At 37.6% G+C, this 24861-nt stretch overlaps 1 protein-coding gene across 1 annotated transcript in view; it reads left to right on the forward strand.

Annotated features, from left to right (window-relative positions):
- The window catches only part of LOC134796250 (G-protein coupled receptor Mth2-like), a 68662-nt gene that overhangs the window by 12904 nt on the left and 30897 nt on the right, over positions 1–24861 (forward strand). Inside the window, exons 2-3 of the mRNA XM_063768298.1 lie at positions 4331–4505; positions 11169–11360. Coding sequence (XP_063624368.1) covers positions 4331–4505; positions 11169–11360 — 367 coding nt within the window. The remainder of the gene's footprint in view (positions 1–4330; positions 4506–11168; positions 11361–24861) is intronic.

Genomic DNA, 24861 nt, shown 5'->3' on the forward strand with positions numbered 1-24861 from the left:
TGTCCCTACTCACCCCATTTTACGATACATGGATTTAATTTATTTTTTTCTAGTATCTTTCGTAACTCGGGCAGAATATAAAATGGTCGCTAGAATACCCATTTCTTTCACTAGAATTTCTTTTTCTATTTTCCGCTGTGTTGCACATTCGACAGCATTTATCTGCTTAACATTCTCAATAATGCTACGAGAAATGTTGAAATTAACTGTCTAATGCTATCTAAGCTGTGTAGGTATTATCTGTAGTAAAGTCGAATTTCTAGTAATACTATAAATATGTCAAAATTATACATATACCTACCTATATTTTAGCGGGATAATAGTGTTTGTGTTTTGTTCTTGCGGGTTATAGTGTTGTATAACTTGACAAGCTATGGATGGCAAGCCACATCAGAGAATAAATATAACAATAACAGTCATTCTTAGGAGCCACATACGGACATTTTCATTTTATCGCATAAGTGTATCAAAGTAGATTTGTGTAGCTTGTTAAGTAAGTATGTGAACACGCCATAACTCCAAGTTTGCTATGTCTCTGAAATACAGAATTCATAATACTAGAGCGCTCCGCTGAAGTCTATAAGGAACCATAATGAAAGGCATAATTATATCATTCTTATGGATAATAAGTTACGAATAAATACCTACGGGTAGTGGTGTGGCATAATTCAAAAAACTTTTGTGTCCTGCGTTCCAAAACTTATCCCGATATGAAATAGCCCGGGATATTCGAGTTCTTCGAGTAGTAGACGTGCTATGAATTCCGAATTTGCCACTCAGGCACAATCAGCAAAACAAACATTGCATCGGAACCATGAGAGACGCTTCAGCTTCCTAATCAAAATTTTAGCTAGTCCAATAACAGTTTCACTAGACTTATATCGACCGGGATATGAACCGTGATAACCTTTTGTATTGTTTTCGAGCTCCCGATATTTCGACGCAGTTACATGCATCTTGTTCACGGCTAACGGGTAACGGTCGATATAAGTCAATAACTGTTTGATTTCCGAATATTCAACACAATTAGTGGTCAGATTTTATATGAGCATAGGACTAGAGAGTCTACCGCGAAAAACGAAAAGCTGTTAATTTTTTGCGGTACGACCTCAGGTAGGGACGTAGGGAGCTAGGGAGCGAGTTCGTTTCGTAACGTAGGGTATAAACTAGCAAAAAGCAGAGCTTTGTAAGGGCTCGCGGAGGTTTTCTACTTTAACGTACCGAACCGGTTGCTGTCCGGTACGCCTGTCTGTTACAGCTTTTACTTTGTCCTTTAAAAACGTGTCCAGACGACAAAATCAAATTGCCAATATCATCCACACGTAATATACAATTTCATAAGTGCTTATTACATCCTACACGGCCGCCCAGTACTTTTTGTAAGGAACCCAACTGGCTTTCCTATATAATGTTGGGTCTGTTCTTGAATTTATTTTTGCGTCCACTCCACACAATTGATCGAAAAACTATCCCGTCTGGACACCTACTGGCGGTAATCACGCTGCTCCGCACATAAACTAACACACACAGTTCCACTAGGTACAGCCAGGGTCCAGCATCAGCTCTATCTTGGGTACTGCTCTTCCAAGTTCTCATTAAGACGTGTCAGATGACCAAAACAGCGTGTGCCTATGTTGCACTAAACCTGAGTTCCACTAAACCTGAGTTCCACTAGGTACAGCCAGGGTTTAGCATCAGCTCTATCTTGGGTACTAATCTCCTAAGTGCTCATCAAGACGAGTCGGATGGCCAAAACAGCGTGTGCCTATGTTGCAACAAACCTGAGTTCCACTAGGTACAGCCAGGGTTCAGCATGAGTTCTATCTTGGGTACTGTTCTCCCAAGTGCTCATCATGACGAGTCGGATGTCCAAAATAGCGTGTGTCTATGTTGCATCAAACCTGATCGAGTTCCACTAGGTACAGCCAGGGTTCAGCATCAGCTCTATCTTGGGTACTACTTTCCTAAGTTCTCATCAAGACGAGTTGCATGACCAAAACAGCGTGTGCCTATGTTGTATAAAACCCGAGCTCCATTAGGCACTGTCAGGGGTTCAGCATCAGCTATCTTGGGTACTGAAAGTACTGATCTACCCAGTGATCATCATGACGAGTCGGATATCCAAAACAGCGTGTGTCTATGTATGTTGCATCAAACCCGAGCTCCACTAGGTACTGCCAGGGTTCGGCATCGGCTCTATCTTGGGTACTACTCTCCTAAGTGCTCATAATGTGCCTTTGTTACACCAAACCTGAGTTCCACTAGGTACTGCCAGGGTACTGGGTCATTTTGCTGAACTGCACGCCGACGTTTCGATTGGCGTGCAGTTCCCATACAAGTTGCAGCCGGGTTGTAGTCCGTCTGTATCGGCCCTAAAGGGGCCCACTGATTAACAGTCCGCCGGACGGTATCGGCCTGTCAGTTGTTCGGAACTGTCAAAATTTTGTTCTAACTGACAGGCCGATACCGTCCGGCGGACTGTTAATCAGTGGGCCCCTTAAGTCACTGAAGTTTGTATTAATTATGCTTACCTTTATTTATAATTTTAGCAGTTCCAAGCAATAGTAACACTAAAGGCGCCATTAATTAATTACGTAAGACAATTTTTGCCAGCTTTTGACCCCTTCCCTCCCCTATGTAAGAAATAATAAGAATAGGCTGACCCCGTCCCCCTCCCACCAATATAATTAATTTTCAAAAAAATATTTTTATGAATGTTTATTTGTACCTGTACAAAGGTACTTGAGCTCGTTTAAGCTGACTCTGCACCGTGTTTGATAGCATAGAGTGTGGAAGTATTATTTTAAACGTCATAATTTCATAGAAATTAAATAAAATATCGCATCTTTGTGATCTTACTTAAGAACTATGAAAACCCCCTCCCACCCCCTTGTAAGAAAAAATAAGATATGTTCGACCCCCCTCCACCCCAAAATCGTCTTACGTAATAAATTAATGGCGCCAAAACTGTATCTCGAACTGAAAATACCCGATTTAAGTTTGCTAACACAACATGACTGATCATCACATCGTCAGCGTCACAAAACATACGAGTAAATTGACCTCCGCAGTAAATATACAGCAAGATTGATTGTTCTAGTAGGTATTCACAAAAACTTAATTGCTAAAATGGGAATCAAACCAAGTGAAGCGAGGTGGGTTGAATCCAAAATTGTACCCACTTTGGTATTCATCGTTGTTAATGGCGTAAGCGCCATCGACATTATTGAACTTGAAAACACCACATAGGTATCGTATTGTCTGAATACCCACAACACAAGCCTTCTTACTTAGTCAATTTGTATAAGAATGTCCAATATTTATTTATTACTAACGCCATCTGTTAAAGAAAGAAATAATTAACATTAGCACGAATGTTAATTCATCATTTTGCCAACAGATGGCGCTAGTAGTAATACAAAGTGTTATTACTTTATTTTATTTTTTTAGGTTTATAAAAAGATATTTTTATGTTTGATAACACATCTAGACATCAATTTAAATTACTATGTTAAATTTCAAACCTAACAGTGCAGTAGTTTTTCCGTAAAGTGTACCACAAGAATGCATAGTTCGTCGATTAGTGATAGGGCTCGCTTCGCTCGCCCTAATAAATGTTTGGCTTTGTTAATCTGCATATTACGAAGAATAAATATGAGATAGGGACATAATAATTGTATTATTATTATGTATTTTATTTTAATAGCCATGGCTAAACTACTGCCGGACAGATTTCTACTACCTACGTTTGAAGTGAAACTTTTTTTCTGTCCACCGAGGAAATAAGAAAACATTTCAGATTAAAAGCTAACATTTACAAAATTAACCAATCTTGCTGCCGAATTCGAACTTCAAGATTCGAATCATTAGAGACGACACGTACTAGATCCATTCTAGATACGTTATAGTTTAGATATCAACTAGTTCTCTTTTGCAGCGCAATTCGGGCAACCAATGTCACTTTTACGTTAGATAGAGTAAGATATCTATTAGATGAATTGGATCTCTAAGTCATATCCTGTGGAAATCGTTCAAGATTATCCCCAGAATCGCGCAAATGTCAAATTTGACAGGTTAGATCTTAAACATATCGTTATCGTATCTTGGTGATGTCTAAATGATATCTAATAGATGTCTATTTCAAAATCCGAATCGGGCCCTTGGTCGGCCCGTTACGCAACGCGAGGAAAACGGCGTCCATAGAGATATTTAATTTATTAGTTAGTAGACCAGGCATCAGGCCTAAAATGGTCACGCTTTTATGGTATGACATGAAAGATAATTTAGTGACAGACAATAGGTGACCTAATAACCGTTATTTTTTGTACAGAACGGCAGTATGATGGAGGACGTCGAGGGTCGCGTGCAGTGGCACAAGCCAGGCTACTTCTGCGTGGACATAATGGTCACGGACAACAACAGTCGCCTTATTGCTGGTCCATGCCATCCGTCTGAGGTCCCGATCGACGACGACAGCAAGACGTTATACGTCATGTATGCTTCAGGTGAGTTTATAGACACAAGCATCCTTCTGCGTAGACATAATGGTCATGAACACGGACGTTCCTTCGTGGACGTAATGGTCACGGACAACAACAGTCGCCTTATCGCTGGTCCATGCCACCCGTCTGAGGTCCCGATCGACGACGACAGCAAGACGTTGTACGTCATGTATGCTTCAGGTGAGTTTGTAGACACAAGCATCCTTCTGCGTAGACATAATGGTCACGAACACGGACGTTCCTTCGTGGACGTAATGGTCACGGACAACAACAGTCGCCTTATCGCTGGTCCATGCCACCCATCTGAGGTCCCGATCAACGACGACAGCAAGACGTTGTACGTCATGTATGCTTCGGTGAGTCTAGAGAAACAAGCATCCTTTTGCGTAGACATAATCGTCACGGACACGGACGTTCCTTCGTGGACATAATGGTCACGGACAACAACAGTCGCCTAATTAGGATTGTTCATTTTTTTTTAAATGTTCTATTTCGAAAACCATTTCGAGATATGAGGTTTTCAAACAGTTTCCGACATTTGCTGCGATATAATAATTGAGGATTGAAGATATTTCAACAAATATCCTTATGACCTTAGTTTGACCTTTCTCGTTGGCTGAATGTAAAGTCATCGCATAATAAAAGTTATCGGACCATAGTAAATCAATCCGTCACTCACGTAATTGTCAAAGTTATCATTGTCATAATGAAATTTTTCAGTTAAACCGCTGCACTGGTTTGTTATGATTTGATTTATAATTGATACCTAAACAGTAGTTTTCGTTGCTTAATATATCAAAGACCTTGTTCCTACGTGTGGGAATGATTCACAAAAATAATTGTTCGAATCCGCGAAGACCTACGACGTGAAACATGGTGCCGTGAATTGAACTTGGAATACCTACCTACTTAGGGGCTATTCATAAATTACGTCATTTCAAATTAGGGGGGGGGGGGTCTGGACATCGGATGACGGTAGCATGAAGTAGGAGGAAATGGGGTCATTTGAAGCATGATTTTTGGATGATTATAGGGGGGGGGGGGGGTCCAAAATCGTCAAAAATCGATGACGTAATTTATGGACAGCCCCTTACACACAGTGTTGCTGTGAGGATCACGTCGATGTAAGTATAAAATTAATATTATTTTACTACAATTATTTAATAGCTCACTTTGTAGGTAGGGTCGCGGGGGCCTATGTGTTTTCTGTGGTAATGTAGCCAGAGTATATAAAGGCAAACCGTTAAACAGAGATGGTGCCTACTAGAAAGAAACACTATACAAGAATACATAGTCATACTCAAAATTCAGCCTGAAACTGCTTTAAAAAGATATAATTTCTAATTTCCAGGTACATGTTGCAGTTCAAGCTGCTGATATTATGGTGGACAAGACTTAAGTTAATAGTTGTGAATAATAAAACATGTTTTTGTTTACCTACTTTTTTATTAATTTAGGAAATATATGTATATATGTTTCCCAAAAAAAAGTAACTATACATATATGTATGTTCATCATGTTCTGCACGAGCAGCTGACAATGATGGCTTCTTGTTGACGAACCAGAAGAGAAGTGTATGGTTTGTTATTTACTCTGTTCCCAGGCATTATTTACTGTCGTAAAGTATTATGACGATTAATATGACGTTCGTTTCGATACAAAATGCTCAACTTTGTTCAGGGCCCAAGTGCCTTAACAAAATCAATCTCCTTCGTACATTACGTATCCCACAGCCGTATCTAAATAGGAATCACATGATGACCTGAAATTATAGGATATAATTAGCAAAATTGGCATGTACCTAATATAGTACAATATCCAAACAATGGTGACAAGCCGGTAGAACCCACTGGGTGCTACCTTAGCAATGGACGCTTATAACGATTTTATGAATCCAATCATCTTACGAAACGAATCAGTTAAAAAATATATGATGTAACTTACATTTGTATTTTTGCTCCCCTGATTTCAGCCAAGTTATGGTTGGAGTTGGATGCTATATGGATACATACTCCAATAAAACTAAGTTATATTATATAACTTAGGCAGATTTCTGGAATCAGCTTTCACAAATTCATAGCGTAGGTATTTTGAAATTATTGATTTAGGGATTCAAAATAAACGAGTTTTCCAGACGATATTATTTATAGAAACGCGTGACACTGACATTGTAGACAGGTGACATTACAATCAATTGACAATTACAACTATTTTTTTAATGTTTGTTATTGCTTGTGCTTTATCAAATCAGCCACTAGGGGCTATTCATAAATTACGTCATTTCAAATTAGGGGGGGGGGGTCTGGACATCGGATGACGGTAACATGAAGTAGGAGGAAATGGGGTCATTTGAAGCATGATTTTTGGATGATTATAGGGGGGGGGGGGGGGTCAAAAATCGCCAAAAATCGATGACGTAATTTATGGACAGCCCCCTACATGTAATTTACGAGAAGTCGTATCTCATATTTTCAATAAATTATAAATATTCAACCGAGCCGTGAATTAATAAATCATTCAAATTGGTATCTTAAATTAACCTATATTTTCAGAAAATAAAATAAAAATGGGGGTCTAAAAAAAATGAACAATCCTAATTGCTGGTCCATGCCATCCGTCTGAGTTCCCGGTCAACGACGACAGCAAGACGTTGTACGTCATGTACGTTGCTGGATTTCATATTATGATGTTATCCGTAGAATCGAATGTTATGGACATTCAATGTCTAAATTTGCTTTCCGATTATTGATAGATTTTTAGAGTTAAAAATCAAAATAGTCTAATATTCAAATTAAATTTACTCAGACACTTTAATATAATTAAAGATCGATTTAACACTGACCCAGTCTTTGATTTCTCATAAAAAGGGCGGAAGACTAACAAATCGCTTTTATATAAAAGCTATAAATTACAAGACACTTTTTATAGCCTCCGTAAATAGCAAATAGTATCAAAGGTCGGCGTTTGGCAAAAGGTTCGGATCGTTATTCAGATACCAGTCTAATTTTAAGTTGACCGCCTACAGCTTGCGGCCTCGCCATTTAACAAACCTTCCCCTTCTTCTTGCTTAGTCGAACGTAAATTTGTCAACAATAATGGCAAATCTAAACTTTCTCTGAACGTTTGAAAGATATTTTAATTACTTATTAATCTTATTATGTGCCGTGGACTAAAACTCGAATGCTTGTTGACCTACATATTGTACAGTCAGCTGCAGAAATAGTTATAGATGTTTGTATGCAAGGTTGCAACTATTTCTGTAGCTGACTGTACACATCATAAATAGTTTAACGAGTTTTAGGACTTTCTAATGCAGATACTCAATTGTCTAAGACATAAAAAAGTTTCGTTGTGGTTTATTAACTGAATGCAGCAGAGTTTTGTGGCTAAAACTAGTAAAAGTACTTATACATATCTCACATTTATTTAATACGACATCGGCTTCATACAGCAGAGCCTGCAACCAGTCCGAAACTGTCCATATAGGTAGTTAACATCAAGTTTAACGGTATATCTACTCGTATACCTATAGGATAGATAATCGCAAAAATTGTGTGTTCGTGGCTGGAAATATTTCGGATACACACACAATCTGCCAATCAACATGAATCAATTTACATAACAAATATCTGAAAACTTATGAATATTTATCATACATTTTTAGTAGGCATTTTCAGGCACATCATTATTAAAAAAACCGGGCAAGTGCGAGTCGGACTCGCGCACGAAGGGTTCCGTACCATAATGAAAAAAAAAACGGAAAAAATATGCAAAAAAAAAACGGTCACCCATCCAAGTACTGACCACGCCCGACGTTGCTTAACTTTGGTCAAAAATCACGTTTGTTGTATGGGAGCCCCATTTAAATCTGTATTTTATTCTGTTTTTAGTATTTGTTGTTATAGCGGCAACAGAAATGCATCATCTATGAAAATTTCAACTGTCTAGCTATCACGGTTCGTGAGATACAGCCTGGTGACAGACAGACGGACGGACGGACGGACGGACGGACAGCGAAGTCTTAGTAATAGGGTCCCGTTTTACCTTTTGGGTACGGAACCCTAAAAACAGAGAGCGAACTCTTATGGAACTCTGTGTTGGAATTGCATTTCAATCTAGTAGAATACACATGACCCGAGCCTTCAATAGGGTGCAACCAAACAAATGTTAGTACAGTGAAACCTGGTTAAGAGGGACCTGGATAAGTGAGAAACCACTATAGCTGGGACTCATGGTGCGGTCCCGACACTTCAGCACTGAATTACCTCAGTTAGTGAGATAAAACGAACCTCTATAACTGGGATTAGTTGTTGTAATTTTATAGTCACATTTACCTCTATAATTAAGACAGAGAGTGTATGTTACCTCTTTTACTGAGATTATATTTATAAAATTACATTTTCCTAATTGTTTTTATTTTTTATTTTATACGAATTACCTCTGTATCTGAGATAACGTCAATCTATGACCTCTCTAACTTGGACTTTATTGATCTATTTCCGTATTCTTACTAACTCTTAGTCTATCCACAAATTCCGCATTTGCTTAATTGTGTCTAAACGACTTCAAGTTTCATTTAGTTACTTTCTGTAGTTAAAACTATCGAAACGAAAGGTGAAATCTTGATAAGTAACAAGAATAAACAAATTTTCATTTAATAAGTTTCTAAGACGCTGTGAAGTCCCTGTTGATGGAAAAAATCTATCCTTTGGAAAATCATTCAAAATAAATTCAAAGAAATATTTAAACAGACTTAAACAATATTTAGGGACAAGGATTATTTTACCTAAACATTTAAAGATAATTACAAAATACCTTATTAACCACCTCTATAACTGAGATATATCCTCTATTCTCACCTCTATTAATGGGACCCTCTGTAAATGAGACAGAAATTTATTTGTACCTGGCTAACTGAGAATACCTCTTTAAGTGAGACAAATCTGCTCGTCCCTTGAAGTCTCACTTATCCAGGTTTCACTGTATAATGAAACAAGGGCGTAATTCCCAATCATGCATAACACCCATTTGAAAACACATTCAATTTTATACCGTATTCTCACACAAGAAGTTCCAAATTCAAACCGATTGTTCATTGGTTGTTATGGTTATACGTAGGGGGTCAAAATTCCATAGATTCCCCGAGGTTTTTACCGATGTTTGGCGAAGCCAATCTATTCGGGTCATTAACACGGTACTCTCAAGTTAATGGCACATAAAACTTATATTACGCTTAGTTTTATCGCTTGTTAAACCTTTCGCATTGTAAATTAGACGAGAAAAATCTTTTCTTTTTGGGTACCTAACGGAACCCTAAAAAATTACATTTTATTGTCTTCGGCAGTGAAGTATTTTCTCTTATTAGGTATGCACTCCATACTAACGATAACTGTCTACTTGTTAGCAATTTTGTATTTTTATGTCAGTTTTAGTTAACGAATGATTTACATGAAACAAAATCGAGCTACTGCATAAATTCTCTAATAAAGTTTTTAAATACCTAACACAATAGGAGCAAATTATGAAAACTGGTTCCACTAATGCTACATAATAACAGTTGTATCATGCAGTTAAATTACAGGCTCTCACGCTATACATGCATGTACCGGCATTCGATTTTAAACATTTCATCTTTATTTAACTCGAATTGCATAATTTATTCATTGGCGTATCAAAATGCACTGTGAGTGATGTCAAATGAATAAGAATATCAAATTAAAATTTAGTAAAGTTCGAATCCCGCTCTTGTAATATTGCATTATCTATGTGAAAGCCTCCATAGCACCTATCTCTACGACAATGCTACGATATTGCTACGCCGTAGCACTTTGATTAGCCACGATTAGCGTAGCGATAACGTTGTTGAGTACTTTGCAATTTGCAAAGCTATCGACTACGAGTAATTTATACTTTTTATTTGTAGTAAGTAGGGACCAAATATGTAAGGAAATCTGGTAACAAAAAAGGAATGTTTCTTAGAAACTTTCTGGGACATTTTGGGAAATATGGTGGAAGTGGTTCAGCTTCATTATGTATTGTCTAGATTGTTTGTGCTTACGAATAAATTCTATTCTATTCTATTCTTCATGTACTTTACCAGCATACCAATTTTTATAGAAATCTAAGATGTGACCGAAATGTACAAACTTTTTGAGAATTGCTCAGGTACGTTACTATGTACTTATACTACTTATTCAGGTACTTACCATTAAAATTCCTGATAAATAAATGCTGTACTGATAGTAGATTGAATTGTTTTCTTTTCCATTCCAAGAATTGTAACGACTGCGGTTCTAACTGTTCTAAGATTGCAATGAAACGTAACACAAAGTGCACGAAACGGAAAAGTATCAGAATTGGCACTTCTTTTGTTGGAAAGTAGCCGCTACTATCTTAAAATAAAAGCTTTCATGCACGGGCGTCCATAAGCACGGCTCATGGGAGCCTGGGGTCTGGCAACTAATCCCAAGAGCTGCCACAGGCACTAGTTTTTACGGAAGCAGCTGTCATCTGACCTTCCAAACCCACAAGCCTTGGGACTAGTCCGGCTGTCTCACGATGTTATTCGCGATAACTCCGACAGTGTAGAAAAGATAGTGTAGATAAATACCTAAATAGTGTAGTGACATTTGTCACTTTGTGATTAAATATACTTGTTTATTTCAGGTCTCCTCCTATCGGCCCCGTTCCTCCTGGTCACGTTCCTAGTGTACGCGTTCATCCCGGAACTGCGGAACCTTCACGGGATGTGCCTCATGGCGTACTGCGCGGGACTTATCGTGGCGTACCCCTTCTTGGCGTACCTTAAGATGCACAGCGGGACTGTGGGCGTGGGCAAGACAGGCTGTGTTGTGATAGGTGAGTGATATAATTTTTGCCTAGGAGATGGTTGAGGCGTTCTATGTGGGACTTATTCTAGCGTACCCCTTCTTGGCGTACCTTAAGATGCACAGTGGGACTGTGGGTGTGGGCAAAACTGGCTGCGTTGTGATAGGTGAGTGATATAATTTATTATCAGGACATGGTTGAGGCGTTCTATGTGGGACTTATTCTCACGTACGCGTTCATCCCGGAGCTGCGAAACCTTCACGGGATGTGCCTCATGGCGTACTGCGCGGGACTTATCGTGGCGTACCCCTTCTTGGCGTACCTTAAGATGCACAGCGGGACTGTGGGCGTGGGCAAGACAGGCTGTGTTGTGATAGGTGAGTGATATAATACTGATCAGGAGAAAGCAGTGGCGCTCTAGATGGGACTTAATATGGCGTACCCCTTTGGCGTATTTTAAGATGAAGGACAAACTTGTCCGATGTGTCGGACGACTAGGAATTTCAATTTCTCGCTGTCCGATTACTTGGGCTAACAGGAATTTTATATTACACTTAGATCGACCATCGAACTACGAGCGATTCCAAAATTCTACTTAGTTCGATCATCGAATTACGAGGAAATGTTAAATTCCACTTTTCTTTTCAGTCGGTCTGCGACGGCTATTTAGTGCATAAAATAAAGGGTTAATTATGATATAAGTGAGTAAGTAATGCTCAGGAACCATGATTTCCCTTATACCACATTAAAATGCTGGTTTTACTCTACGCGAAACCAATAAAATTAACACAATTTGTCCAAATAGAAGTCGAATCAGAAACTCTAGAAACACACCTACATTTTTCCATACTTCAAACGCATTTTTCACTACAATCTTAGACCCTTTCTTACCCTTTTAAGTTACTCTGTGAAATGTCCGGTCAGAGACGAACACTAACGAAAATATATGAACGGCTCTTTATTGGACAGCTGACGTTAAACAAAAGTTGGGTAGATATAGAAAATACATACTTATAGTACTTACAAAGGCAGAGACGTAAGAATTTCTTGACAGATGTCCGGGTATATCGCGACTGTCCGAAAGCTTGACTTGACATAGGAAATAACATTTTTATCAAGAAAATAGTGGAACCTAGGCCGCTTCTTTATCGTAGTCTCCATTTTCCTCGCGTAGGTATGTCCCTTCGTATGACTTTTTCGTGTTTTTTTTATTACAAAGGTTAGGACAAAACTCAAATTTCATACAAATTTATAAAATCCCCTCTGTCATATAATAATTTTAATTTTTAACAAGCAGAAACGTCTGCGAACGACACCCACCCAAGACAGTAATTTTTCCATTTTTAAATTTATTCTAAGCATATGATAATTATCAAAAAAAATCGAACTAAGAGGAATAACTGTGCACTGTGTGTGTCGTACACTTTCCTCTTAATAAACAGTTTAACTATAGTGTAAATAACATTATTTGCGGTATTTGACGTCTGTCACTCACAACAGCAATACTACGTAAAATGTTTTGCACATCGAAATCACAAAGGAAAACAACTGCACTGCGAACGTTTACGTTCTACGTCTTTTTTTTTTTAATTTTAGGGTTGGCCGGACACCACCGTTATGAATCGGTAGTCGTCTAAGTAAATCGATATGAATTTTTCATTTTTCTTTTAATAAAAATAAGGAAAAGGTGGATAATTAACTGTAAATATGGATATATTTATCGTCACTTAACAGACAACAAATTTGACACAGAAATAACATAAATAAACTTTAAAATAGATCCCCAGTTAGTTTCAATTTTGACAATGGGTGCGACCTACTCGGTCGGTGTATTAAATACACCGACCGACCGGTAGCTTGCGGGAAAACCATATAATTCTAGCTTTATTTAAATCTCAAATAAAAATTCATTATACGTCACAATTCGATACCTCAGTCTACGTGCCATCCAATCGTAATCGCTTGCTGTGACAATCGATTTGCGTTAGTTACATCTCTATATACGTCAGTCATAATGTGTCAAATACCGCAAATAATGTTATTTACACTATATTACACTTAGGTAACTTGTCATTATTTATAAAAAAATATGCATTTTTATTACTTTATACAGTACTATTGTAAAGGTGGGTTTTTGGCACGATAATGCAAATAGGTCCAGGTAAATATTTAAATTTAGTATTTAAGTAGGTACCTACCTCGATACTTTTACACCAACTTGTCGAGGTCAAAGTAAATAAATATATTTATATTACGTGACATTTATTTAACGCCTATGTTATATTTAGTAATGGTATGACAAAACTTAACAAAGAGTACTTGTACTGGAGGCCAATTCAAACAAAACAAACATTTTGATGACAATAATGATGTCTTTTGTTTTCATTCGCCCGTGCGTCTCGCTCGCGCCAATACATGTATGAACAAGAGCGAGCGACATGCACGCGCCAATGATAACAAAATAACATTATTTTGATATCAAAATGTATGTTTGAATTGGCTTAGTAGTAGGTATACCATAAAATGGGGTGAGTAGGGTCAAAACTGAAATTCAAACCTCGATAAAATTTTAGTTTTACATATGAAAACTGAATGGTGTATATAATAAGTGTTCCGGACGTTTGTATTTTAGTTTTCATTTTATTTTGGGAAGTTCCATTTCATAACTTTGACGATAAAGAGGAAAACCTACCTCACCCCGTAGTGCCTCGTATTTGGGGTGAGAGGGGTTTTCATACAAAGGTGATTTTGGAAGATTGTTGGATCGATTTTTTTTTATTATGCGTATTACTATATAGCTCCATTTGAAATTGGAATACATTATTTTTGTAGCAGTAGCCTTAAAATCCCTTCTCACCCCCATCTCAAACCTTCTCTCCCCATTCATAACCCACCTCTCCCCGCGAAACGTACTCACCCCGTTTTACGGTACTGGCGGTAGGTACTGCAATATTACTCAGTCAAGCATATATGAATACAATTTACATTAAGCAAGATGTTTGAGCTGATATTTTCACGATACATTTCCATGTGCCTGGTTTTGAAAGTGAGGTGGTGTCTGAAAAAAATCTCAACTACAATAACGTCTTCTTTCTTGTATGTATTAAAATGAATTGAAGTAACTACTTACGTGATAATAATTTTATATATCAAAAAATAGCATAGTAATAAATATTAAAATTTTTGCTGCCTTTTTCTACTGACAAGCTGGGTCACCTAGCCTGTAGTGTGTGTTAGAGTATATTTGTTATTTGGATTAACAGTTAAGTATATTAAAGCAAATAATTTGAATGTTCACCTGATAAATGACAGTTCACTGTTCGAGAACAGAACAGAGCAGAGGTAATTTGTCTACATCAAATAGTCGCCCAGACTGGGACTAAAGTACTAGTACCTACATTAGCGAACCGTAATCACCCGTAACTTGCCGTAACTCAACCAAAGGACGTGATATAAAATTGATTTAGCTATACTCTGTATCTTTAGGTTATTAAATAAAAGCTTCGAGCAACACGGAAGGGAGGCGGCATTCGCACTATTTCCCCTCTGCCGAGGTACAAGATTAGCGCGTCAATCTAATCTAGCGCGGGTAATAAAACTAGTTGCACTTGGATTTTTCACTAGACCGAGTCCCCATATAACCATTCCAGTCGCAGAATCACAAAGTGGTAACTAAATGTCAGATGTGTCGTAACAGAGTCCACACAATGTGTCTAGAATTGTTTCGAAACAAAGTGTCGTCGCCGTGTCTACACTTTTCCGTAACAAGGTGTCGACACATTTGTGTGCACTTTGCGTGCGGTTTGCGACTAAATCTGACAGTAAATTTGTGACAGCAAATGTCAATATAAAATACCTCTTGAAAACCAAGGTTTGTCAAACTACTATTAGTGTCTCGTGTGCTCGTAATTCTAGTAAGTCATCATGGGCAATGCAAATGATAATAATCGACCGAAACCATATAAACACCCAACACCCGTCAACCTTTTACAGAAAAGTTTTTAAAGAAATTCAATAAGCTACTTAGGTCAGGTAACGAATGCTCCAAAAGTTGTAGAGGGAAATGCTCGGAACACAATTTTTGACTCCGTAACTCGGTTTGACAAGTTAGGAGGTGAACATATCAAAAGTCCCCGGCCGTAGCCCTTGAGCGGGGGGGAGAGAGGGGCTCTGAAGGTCCCATTTTCCCGTTTTTCGATTATATCTCGGAAACTATGCATCTCAGCGACATGGCCACTTATACAAAATGAAAGTTAATTTAATTTGTTACAAGTTTATTCAGTCAATTTTTTCGATATGTTGAATAGTTTTTGAGATATCCGCTCTTGAAAGTTTATTTAGGGCTCTCAATTTTATCTTGATATATCTATATCAGTGAAGGTGCTAGGCCGTGTTTGGTATCGTTTTCGTATAAATCTGGGGTGCTGAATCCATTTAAGATATCACATTGACACCATTCCACAAAATAAAAATAAATCTTTTTAGGGTTCCGTACCTCAAAAGGAAAAAACGGAACCCTTATAGGATCACTCGTGCGTCTGTATGTATGTCCGTCTGAATACACAAAATAGTTCTTTACCTATAGATGACAGGAAACCTATTAGAAATGTGCAGTCAAGCGCGAGTCGGACTTAATGTACGGAACCCTTAATACGCGAGTCCGACTCGCACTTGGCCGGTTTTTTTGAAACTCTTCTTGACGCCTAACCGCTGAACCGATTTCGTTGAAATTTGGTATAGAAATAGTTTGCGTCCCGGAACAGGACATAGGATAGATCTTATAACCAAAATCATCTTTTGAAGGTGTGAAAAGTGGCGTGGAAATTTGTACGGGAAATCAATAACCGCTGAACCGATTTATATGAAATTTGGGATGGTCTACATCTTTGATTTAGTTAAAAATGATGAAAAAACATGACTTCAAACCTAAACTTAAACAGTATTAACTTCAAGAAGTCAATTCTGAATTCCCCCCTACACCTCATTTCACACCTTTAAAGGATGATTTTTGAGATAACTTATTATATCCTGTCTCGGGACTCAAAATATATGTGTACCAAATTTAAATTAAAACTGTTCAGCAGTTTAAGCGTGAAGAGGAGTTTAAAAGAAAGTATTTTAATAAGTTTATATGTTTTTACTTCGGAATGGTGTCAATGTGATACCTTAACTAAATTTGGTACTGCGATTTTATACGAAAACGATACCAAACATGGCCTCGTAGCTTTACTGTTGTAGAAGTCAAAATAAAATTGAGAGCCCTAAATTCTTATTACTTGGCCAAACTTGTGTAGAAGGAAAAGGTAAAATAAAAGTCTTCGGCAGGAATATAAGACACAAATATATTTTTTTTTTGCGTTACTATTTCATTCATCAAATATAAACATACCTTGATTATACTATTCTAGTGAGATCCTCATAGATAAACAAAAACATTTACTTAAAAAATTACAAGGTCGAAATGTCACGGAACTTGTGAGAGTAATATGTGAAAAATATAAACTTTTATAACAAAAAAAATCTGGACACAATTTAAGAATCACCCAATTGCGTCGAGGATTCATCTGTATTTTTGCCTGTTTCATTACCTCCTCGCTTCTTTTTTGTCCTTTGTATTCTGTAGCAATTTGTTAGATCTGAAAATAAAGATAACTTGCGTCGTCACGGATGTCGATTTATAGGTTTTAGGGAGTGCAGAATTCGAAAACGATGATCATTTTATAATCCAAGATGGCGGCTACGTATTTTGTCATAAAAGTGGAATCCAAAATAGTCATCATTTTCGAAATCTGCGCCCCCTAAAACCTATAAAACGACATCCATGACGACTTTTATGACATAGTGCATGGCCGCCATCTTGGAATCCAAAATAGTCATCATTTTCGAAATCTGCGCCCCCTAAAACCTATAAAACGATATCCATGACGACTTTTATGACATAGTGCATTGCCGCCATTTTTAAATTGAAAATGTTATCATTTTCGAAATCTGCGCCCCCCAAAACCTATAAAACGACACCCATGACGACTTTTATGACATAGTGCATGGCCGCCATTTTGGATTCCAAAATGGTCATCATTTTCGAAAGCGGGCCCCCTAAAACCTATAAAACGACATACATGACGACTTTTATGACATAGTGCATGGCCGCCATCTTGGAATCCAAAATGGTTATCATTTTCGAAATCTGCGCCCCTTAAAACTTATAAAACGACACCCATGACGACTTTTATGGCATAGTGCATAGCCGCCATTTTGGATTCCAAAATGGTCATCATTTTCAAAATTGGGGCCCCCTAAAACGTATAAAACGACATCCATGACGACTTTTATGACACAGTGCATGGCCGCCATTTCGGATTCCAAAATGGTCATTATTTTCGAAATCGGCACTCCCTAAAACCTATATATCGACACCCATCTAGACTTTTATGACAAAGTGTTTTGCTACCATCTGCATGCAAGACATTTCTATTATTTTTACGTACAAAAATGGCCCCCTGTCAACTTTCAATCGAGATTTAATCGATAATTTATTCGATTAATATTCAGATTAATTCAATTTCAATCTATGTTAGGTCGACTAAACTAATCGCGATTAAAATTTGAGAATTAACTTTTTTTATTCCATTAATTAGTCGAATAAACAGTTAATCGATTAATGCCCATCTCTGACCACGGCATTTTTACACTTTGAGAATATCTGAAAACAAATCAACACAAGGAGCCATTTTGCAAATCCAGTAACATACCAGTAACTTTGTTATTACTTTTGACAGCGCGTGTCATGTGTCAACACAGAGTCGACACAAAGTCGAAACATTGCAACTACTTTGTGACTGCAATATTTCTCAGCCTTAAACCATATTTATACATCATAATTAACAAGTTTCGTAGTATGTAAAGCGTTATTTCTGTTATTTAAGTATAGTATACGCATCGAAGTACTAAAAATGCTTCAAATAATATAGTTATGAACACAGGCACTGAGAAGTAAACAATTTCATTTCCGGCTAAACTAAAACAATGTGGTGGCGCGTTGATTATATTACACTTAGTTTATCAAATCACTCGAGCAGTTTAATTCCCCATAATAATTTAAGTCATATTGTAATATAAATGCAAACAATATATAATTAAGTCTTGTAATCCGTTTTAGAGATGGCGTATTAATGTCACTTATTTTTATTTAAGTATTTTTCCATCTGACAGTTTCCATTTGACAGGAACAAAATGAACGAATGAACGAATGATTTTGGCATAAAGTAGTCGCAAACCCGAAACAATGTGTGCACACGGCGACCACACTTTATGTCACTTTGTGCCATGTGTCGACCCTTCCCCATTTCTGGTAACTGTGTCGACACGGCGACGACTCTGCGACTGGAATTGTGACCGAAACAGACGGTGTCGACACAAGATGTGTCAACACCGCGTCGTAACGGCGACTGGAAATGGTTGTATGGGTCCAGACGCGCGCGTGAACACTGCTGCACAAAAATGCCTGTTTGCTCGGTTTTTTGTTATAAAAAGAGGTCGGGGACATCAAATTTACAAAAAGAAAGTGTTACATTTCACATGTAATATTTTTTTTTACATATCATACGTTTAATTACATTCAAACACAATTATTATATTTTAGTCTCATGTAATTGTTGGATTTATCGATTTTGCTCGCTCAGTACAAATTGCGGATCGGTCGAGCGACAAATCCGACTTCTCATCTCTCAGAATACAATAACATACTTCAACGAAAATGTGTTAGTGTGCGTGTTGTGACACTTGTCACTCGTCCGTACACAAAAAGAGATCGAGGTTTGCAAGATTTGTCTTTGACGTGAGTCATTTTCTATGTATTTGTGTCGTCATTACAGATTGGATTTTGTATGTAAGTGTGTGAGAAGTGCGACTGTGTGCACCTTTCCCCCCGCGAAAAATGGCAGAAAGATTTGTACGGTGAGATATCGCTTGGGCCCCTCCCTTCCGATGTGTCGGAAGCCGGTGTTGCTCGAAGAATAAAAGTAAACAAACAATTATCACATTTTCTAGTAGTTATAAAATTTATTGGTTAACCAACCAAATACAAAAACCGCCTGGATCTGTCACTAAACGACCTACTTTAACCTACATTATTTGATCATGTAATGTTTTCATCTACCCTCAAATGGCTCCTGAGCTTTTAGATTTTGTTTACTTTTTTTAAATACCTAAAGATACAGAGTATAGGTTAGGGCACTGTTTTTCAGACATCATTAGGCGACCCCTTTTGTGCAAGGAGCCCCCCTCCGCCTTGTAGGACGAGTCCTGTGCATAGAAGGTAGGATCCTATAGAAGTGCTATACGCGTGCCTCCAAACAAAACTGCGACACTATGATGATAATTTACGGTGGGTATTAAAAAAAAAGTGAGACTGTGACAACGACAAACAATAATAGCGCTTTCGCTGCTACTCCTACTGAAAGATACTGAAGACTATCCCGTTCTGTTAGTTGCCCCCACCACTCATGCCCGATCCAGTTAAATACTAGATTCATGGTCCTGTGACTTGTCACTCCCACAAATTGCAAAACAATGGTTTAGGATCTAGCAAAAACATTTTTTATTAAGAGCCGCCATCACAGACGAGCATGGAGTTGTAGGCTATGGTGACCGCTTACTATCAGGCGGGCAGTATGCTTGTTTGCGAGCGACGCATAAAAGCATAAAAACAGACCCGAGAAAATGTTGAGAGCTAAAACAGAGTCAATAAAGTGTTTTTAATTCGACAGTAAAGGATGACGCTAGAACGGTCCGGTTCCGGGCCGACGCGCCCGACACTTCGTTTTCTATGAAGGGTAATCGGTGATCTAGAACACGAAGTGTCGGACGCCTCGACCCGAACCAGGACCGTTCTAGTATGAGTCATCCTTAATATTTACTACCCTATTTACAGAATACTGATTATAATGTATTCTTTAAAGTTTCATAAAACCGTTTCATCTGCCACTCATTTTTAGGGTTCCGTACCCAAAGGGTAAAACGGGACCCTATTACTAAGACTCCGCTGTCCGTCCGTCCGTCCGTCTGTCACCAGGCTGTATCTCACGAACCGTGATAGCTAGACAGTTGAAATTTTCACAGATGATGTATTTCTGTTGCCGCTATAACAACAAATACTAAAAACAGAATAAAATAAAGATTTAAAAGTGTGGTCAGTACTTGGATGGGTGACCGTTTTTTTTTTTTGCTTTTTTTTTTGTTTTTTTTTTTTATATGGTACGGAACCCTTCGTGCGCGAGTCCGACTCGCACTTGCCCGATTTTTGAAAGACTGATCATTTACCTACCTCTTGTACTAGTTAAAGTTAAGGCCGGATAAAAATAAATTAACTTTTTAATATAAGTCGGTCACAGCGTGTTTTTAAATGTTAACCTATTAGAGGGGCACTTATATTAATTAATAATATTTATAATATAAAGTGGATAAAATATAACATTAACATAATACATTTATAATATAATATAACATTTATAATATAAAGTGTGCCAAATTAAGATGACGTCAGAACCTGATACAGATAATGACAACATTGTTTGTTAAATAGAGGAGAGGGCAGAACTCTGACATCATATCCATGCCCCAACACTTGTATGGAAAATTCAGAATAAAATTCATTCTTAAGCCCCCTCCAGACTATGCGCGTGAATCGCGGGCGAAGCCGCGAACGCGAGTGTGGAGTCGACTTCGCTGTCTGCGAAAATCGACTCCACACTCGCGTTCGCGGCTTCGCGCCGCGATTCGCGCACGAGTGTGGAGGAGGCTTTAGCTACGATTTGGTTAATGTAAGTACAGTCAAAAAATTAAATTTCCGACCCATTTTATACCTGTTAATAACAGTGATAATACTAGGAGGTCTCTAGCGACTTTCATATTGATTGTCACTGTGACAAGGTTGTAACGAAAATTAAATTCTATGACAAGGTAAGTAAAAAATTCAAGTTGTCTATCCTTGAAAGGCTAAACTAGGAAACGATGTGGAAACCATGTGAAAACAAAATATGTACTTATATTTTTTGCCTCCAAGTTCCAACAAAGTCTCACCTTGTGTACAATCCGTGTTATGGAGTACTAATTTTTAATGTCCGACCGAAGTTTCGGTTTCGGTTTCGGTCAGTTTCGGCCAAAAAATCATGTTTCGGCCGTAGTTTCGGTTTCGGCCAAAAAACGAAATGGTAATGTGACAAAGACCAAAAGTTTGGGAACGAGTAGGACATCAATATTAATATATTGATTTATGTATACAGAAATTAATTGGTTTATTAGAAAACACAATTCCCCTAATGAGGGCGCCACTGGACGGTCGACGCAGTCTTAATATCTATATAAAAGCGGTTTTATGACATTTTTGCAACGATTTTAACAAGTTTACAAAAGTGTCGGATTCGGTTCGGCAACTAGAGCCAAAGCCGAACCTTAGGTTTCGGTTTCGGCTAAAAGACACGTTTCGGTCGGACACTACTAATTTTATCCACTCATGCAATCAGTGGTCGCGTATAGTTGGCACACCTATATTAATTTACTTAATTTGACATAATAAATTGCATTTCCGTCCCTAATTACTTGTAAGTAGGCCCGCCCTATAGTTTCAATTAAGGCAGCTTTGATGGGCGTGGACATGCTATGATAAAGTATCCTAATGTAGCTTCGTTAATTAATGGAGGGCATTATTAATATTAATGTGTTATTGTTGGAAAATTAAAAGGTTCAGGCTTTTATTACATATATGAAATGTTTGACTCTTTGCAGCTGACTTATGTGCAATTTCGTATTTTTTTTATTGAAATGTACAGCAAACATGGTCTGTGCTAGACTGCTCAGTGAATACCGAAACAGATAGGTAATTGTACAAACTTCATATTGTTCTAATAATTCTAGGCACTTACTAATTGATATGTTGAAAATTCCTTTGGTATTTGGCACAGAGTGGTTCCTGAAACCGAAACACTACAGACAAGTTTCCAGTATTAACATTTATAGCTTTTAAAATAGGTTTAATATCGTAAACAACTGGAGTGTTTGGGCGGGAATAGATACGCATCTCTATTTTGTAATCAATTTGTCGCTGATGCGATGAATAAATTCCAAGTGAGCAAAAGAGCTGTGACGAAGCTCTCATAAACTCGATTTCCACCGGCTTTCCGGTATGAAAAAAAAGCAAAGAAATAAGAAAAATAGGCAAATCAGCTCCGGCTTACCCCGCCGATGTGATTGACAATCCACCATTGCTAATTTTCGCGAATTGCGCATTAGCAAAAACAACAAATGTATGTAAATAATTTAACTCTGATGTGGTTGGGTTAAATCATACATAAACATGGGTTAAATCTATGTAATGTACCACTACTCATAATAAACTATCGATATGCTTCTACGAAGCACATTCGTTTCATAACGAAAAAACTATGCTGCAGTCGTAGTTAACTTAATAGTAAAGATGTAAAAACATATCACCTATTAGACGCCTTATTGTTTTATGCTACTTTATTAGGTGCTTAAGTTTCGTGCTACAAAAAGATAACCCGTTCAGCAGTAACTGTATTCAGGAAATTTTCCCTGAAAGCAATAAAAGAGCAATAAAAAGAAAGAACTATCCACAACAAAGAAGCACGAGGTATTTTACAGTTTAGTTACAAAATGCCAGAACTGTATGTTCTAATTACCGTTCTAGTGAACTAAGTTACTGATGGTGCAATGGAGCTGAGACTTTAAGAATGATATATGCCGCTACTTTAATATAAGATAGTAGTTCTGGTTCTGGGAAGTTACGTACTGCCTCTAAAACGATGCTGTGCAATGTAAACTCTGTTGTATGAAATTCTGTATATAAAATTGGAACAAACCGTTCACATCCATATCTACTTTCCGTTGAAATAAGACTACTTTGGGGACTAAACAAAACCTCCAAACAAATGTTATTATTTTAGTTTAGTTCTATCATTTAAACATCTAAGCATAAGTGAAAGCAATTAATTTAGAATTAAAACGAAATCCCAAATTAGCAGCAAAGTATCAAAGCTGCAAAGGTACAAGTTGAAACTGTAAAATCCACGTAAAAGCGCTGAACGCAATCTGGCTTACTTTTCCGTTAAAATTTTATAGGAATATCGACTGGCATTTCGAAGTGCCTAGTGAACGAATAGTGCTAAGTAACTTGACTAAGTTAGGTACATTTCACCATTCTGAAGAGTTTAGTATGCCTATCTACGTTTTATTTCGATGTACAAATATTTCTAAAAGATGAGTTATTTATAAATGTTATTGACAAAACAATAAGCTGATTAACAGGTCCTAAGCACGCTAGCCACAGATTGATCACGAATTAAATTAGTTGGTTGTAGTTTCTCTCCTACTTCCTAACTTTGTGGCTTCGTCAACATTTGCTTTAGAGATTCATCTAATTTGTGGTCACAGTAGTTAGTAGTTACTGCTATAGGCAATGAAGCGTTTTTAATATTTTCTGCATAAAATATTCCAAGACTATTTATTCGTATTTTATAAAACAATCCATTAGTTACTGCTAAAGGACCAGCTAATAATATTTTTTTACAGAGCACGTCTACAATCGATATTTTAACAAAGGAATGTATTTGTTTCTAACTCCAATACTCATCCATTACTGTATTCTCATTATGAGTTTCTGTGTCTCCCAATACTATTTATAAATACTTCTTGCTAATACCGCTAACAATAATTTTAAGAAAATATATACTTTTGGGATCACACACAGCGTGTCTCTCGTGGACGTTACCAATAAATGGCTACTTATAAACATTTATTTTCTGATTGGACACTTATCCGCATAGATAAATACAGATTTCTTTTCTATTACCCTCAGTCATAATTATTACTTACAGTCGCCATCAGATATATCGGAGCGTCCGAGGTGCTCAAAAATATCTGAACACGCACTCTAACGCCTTGACAATAGAGGCGTGTTCAGATATTTGTGAGCGCCTTATCCGCCCCGATATATCTGATGGCGACTGTACACAGCCCTATGTTGTCTACAAGGGCGAAAATGTATTACCCGTTAAAGTCTAAGAAAGTATATCGATTACTTAGTTACCTTACCTACATCATTAAATGTTAAACCTCGATGTTTGCGTGTTTCCCACTCTTACCTAAAGCCTTTATATTCACGAACGCCATTTGCAGCATTTTGCCGTCAGTGTATTAATGCCATAATAGATTTTCCTTCGACGAAATCTACTTCGCTATTATGATATCATAACAAGTAGGGCGAGATGAAAGAGTTGGATGAATGACGTTTGATCAACAGGATATCATACGAAAATACACTCCAAGTGTGTATGTTTGATGGCGTCGAATTAATCCGATGGTGCCCTAGTTTCTGATGATATCTCAATTAGATGAAGCAAATGGCAAATTCTCTTCAGATAGTATGTTGTAGTTACTTAATATATAATCAATTGGGTCAAAGGTTGTCCATCGCCATTCAACGTGGTTAACCCGGCTAGTGTGATGGGTACCT

This window comes from Cydia splendana, chromosome 13 (genome assembly GCF_910591565.1).
Source record: "Cydia splendana chromosome 13, ilCydSple1.2, whole genome shotgun sequence".
In the NCBI taxonomy this organism is placed as follows: Eukaryota; Metazoa; Arthropoda; class Insecta; order Lepidoptera; family Tortricidae; genus Cydia; species Cydia splendana.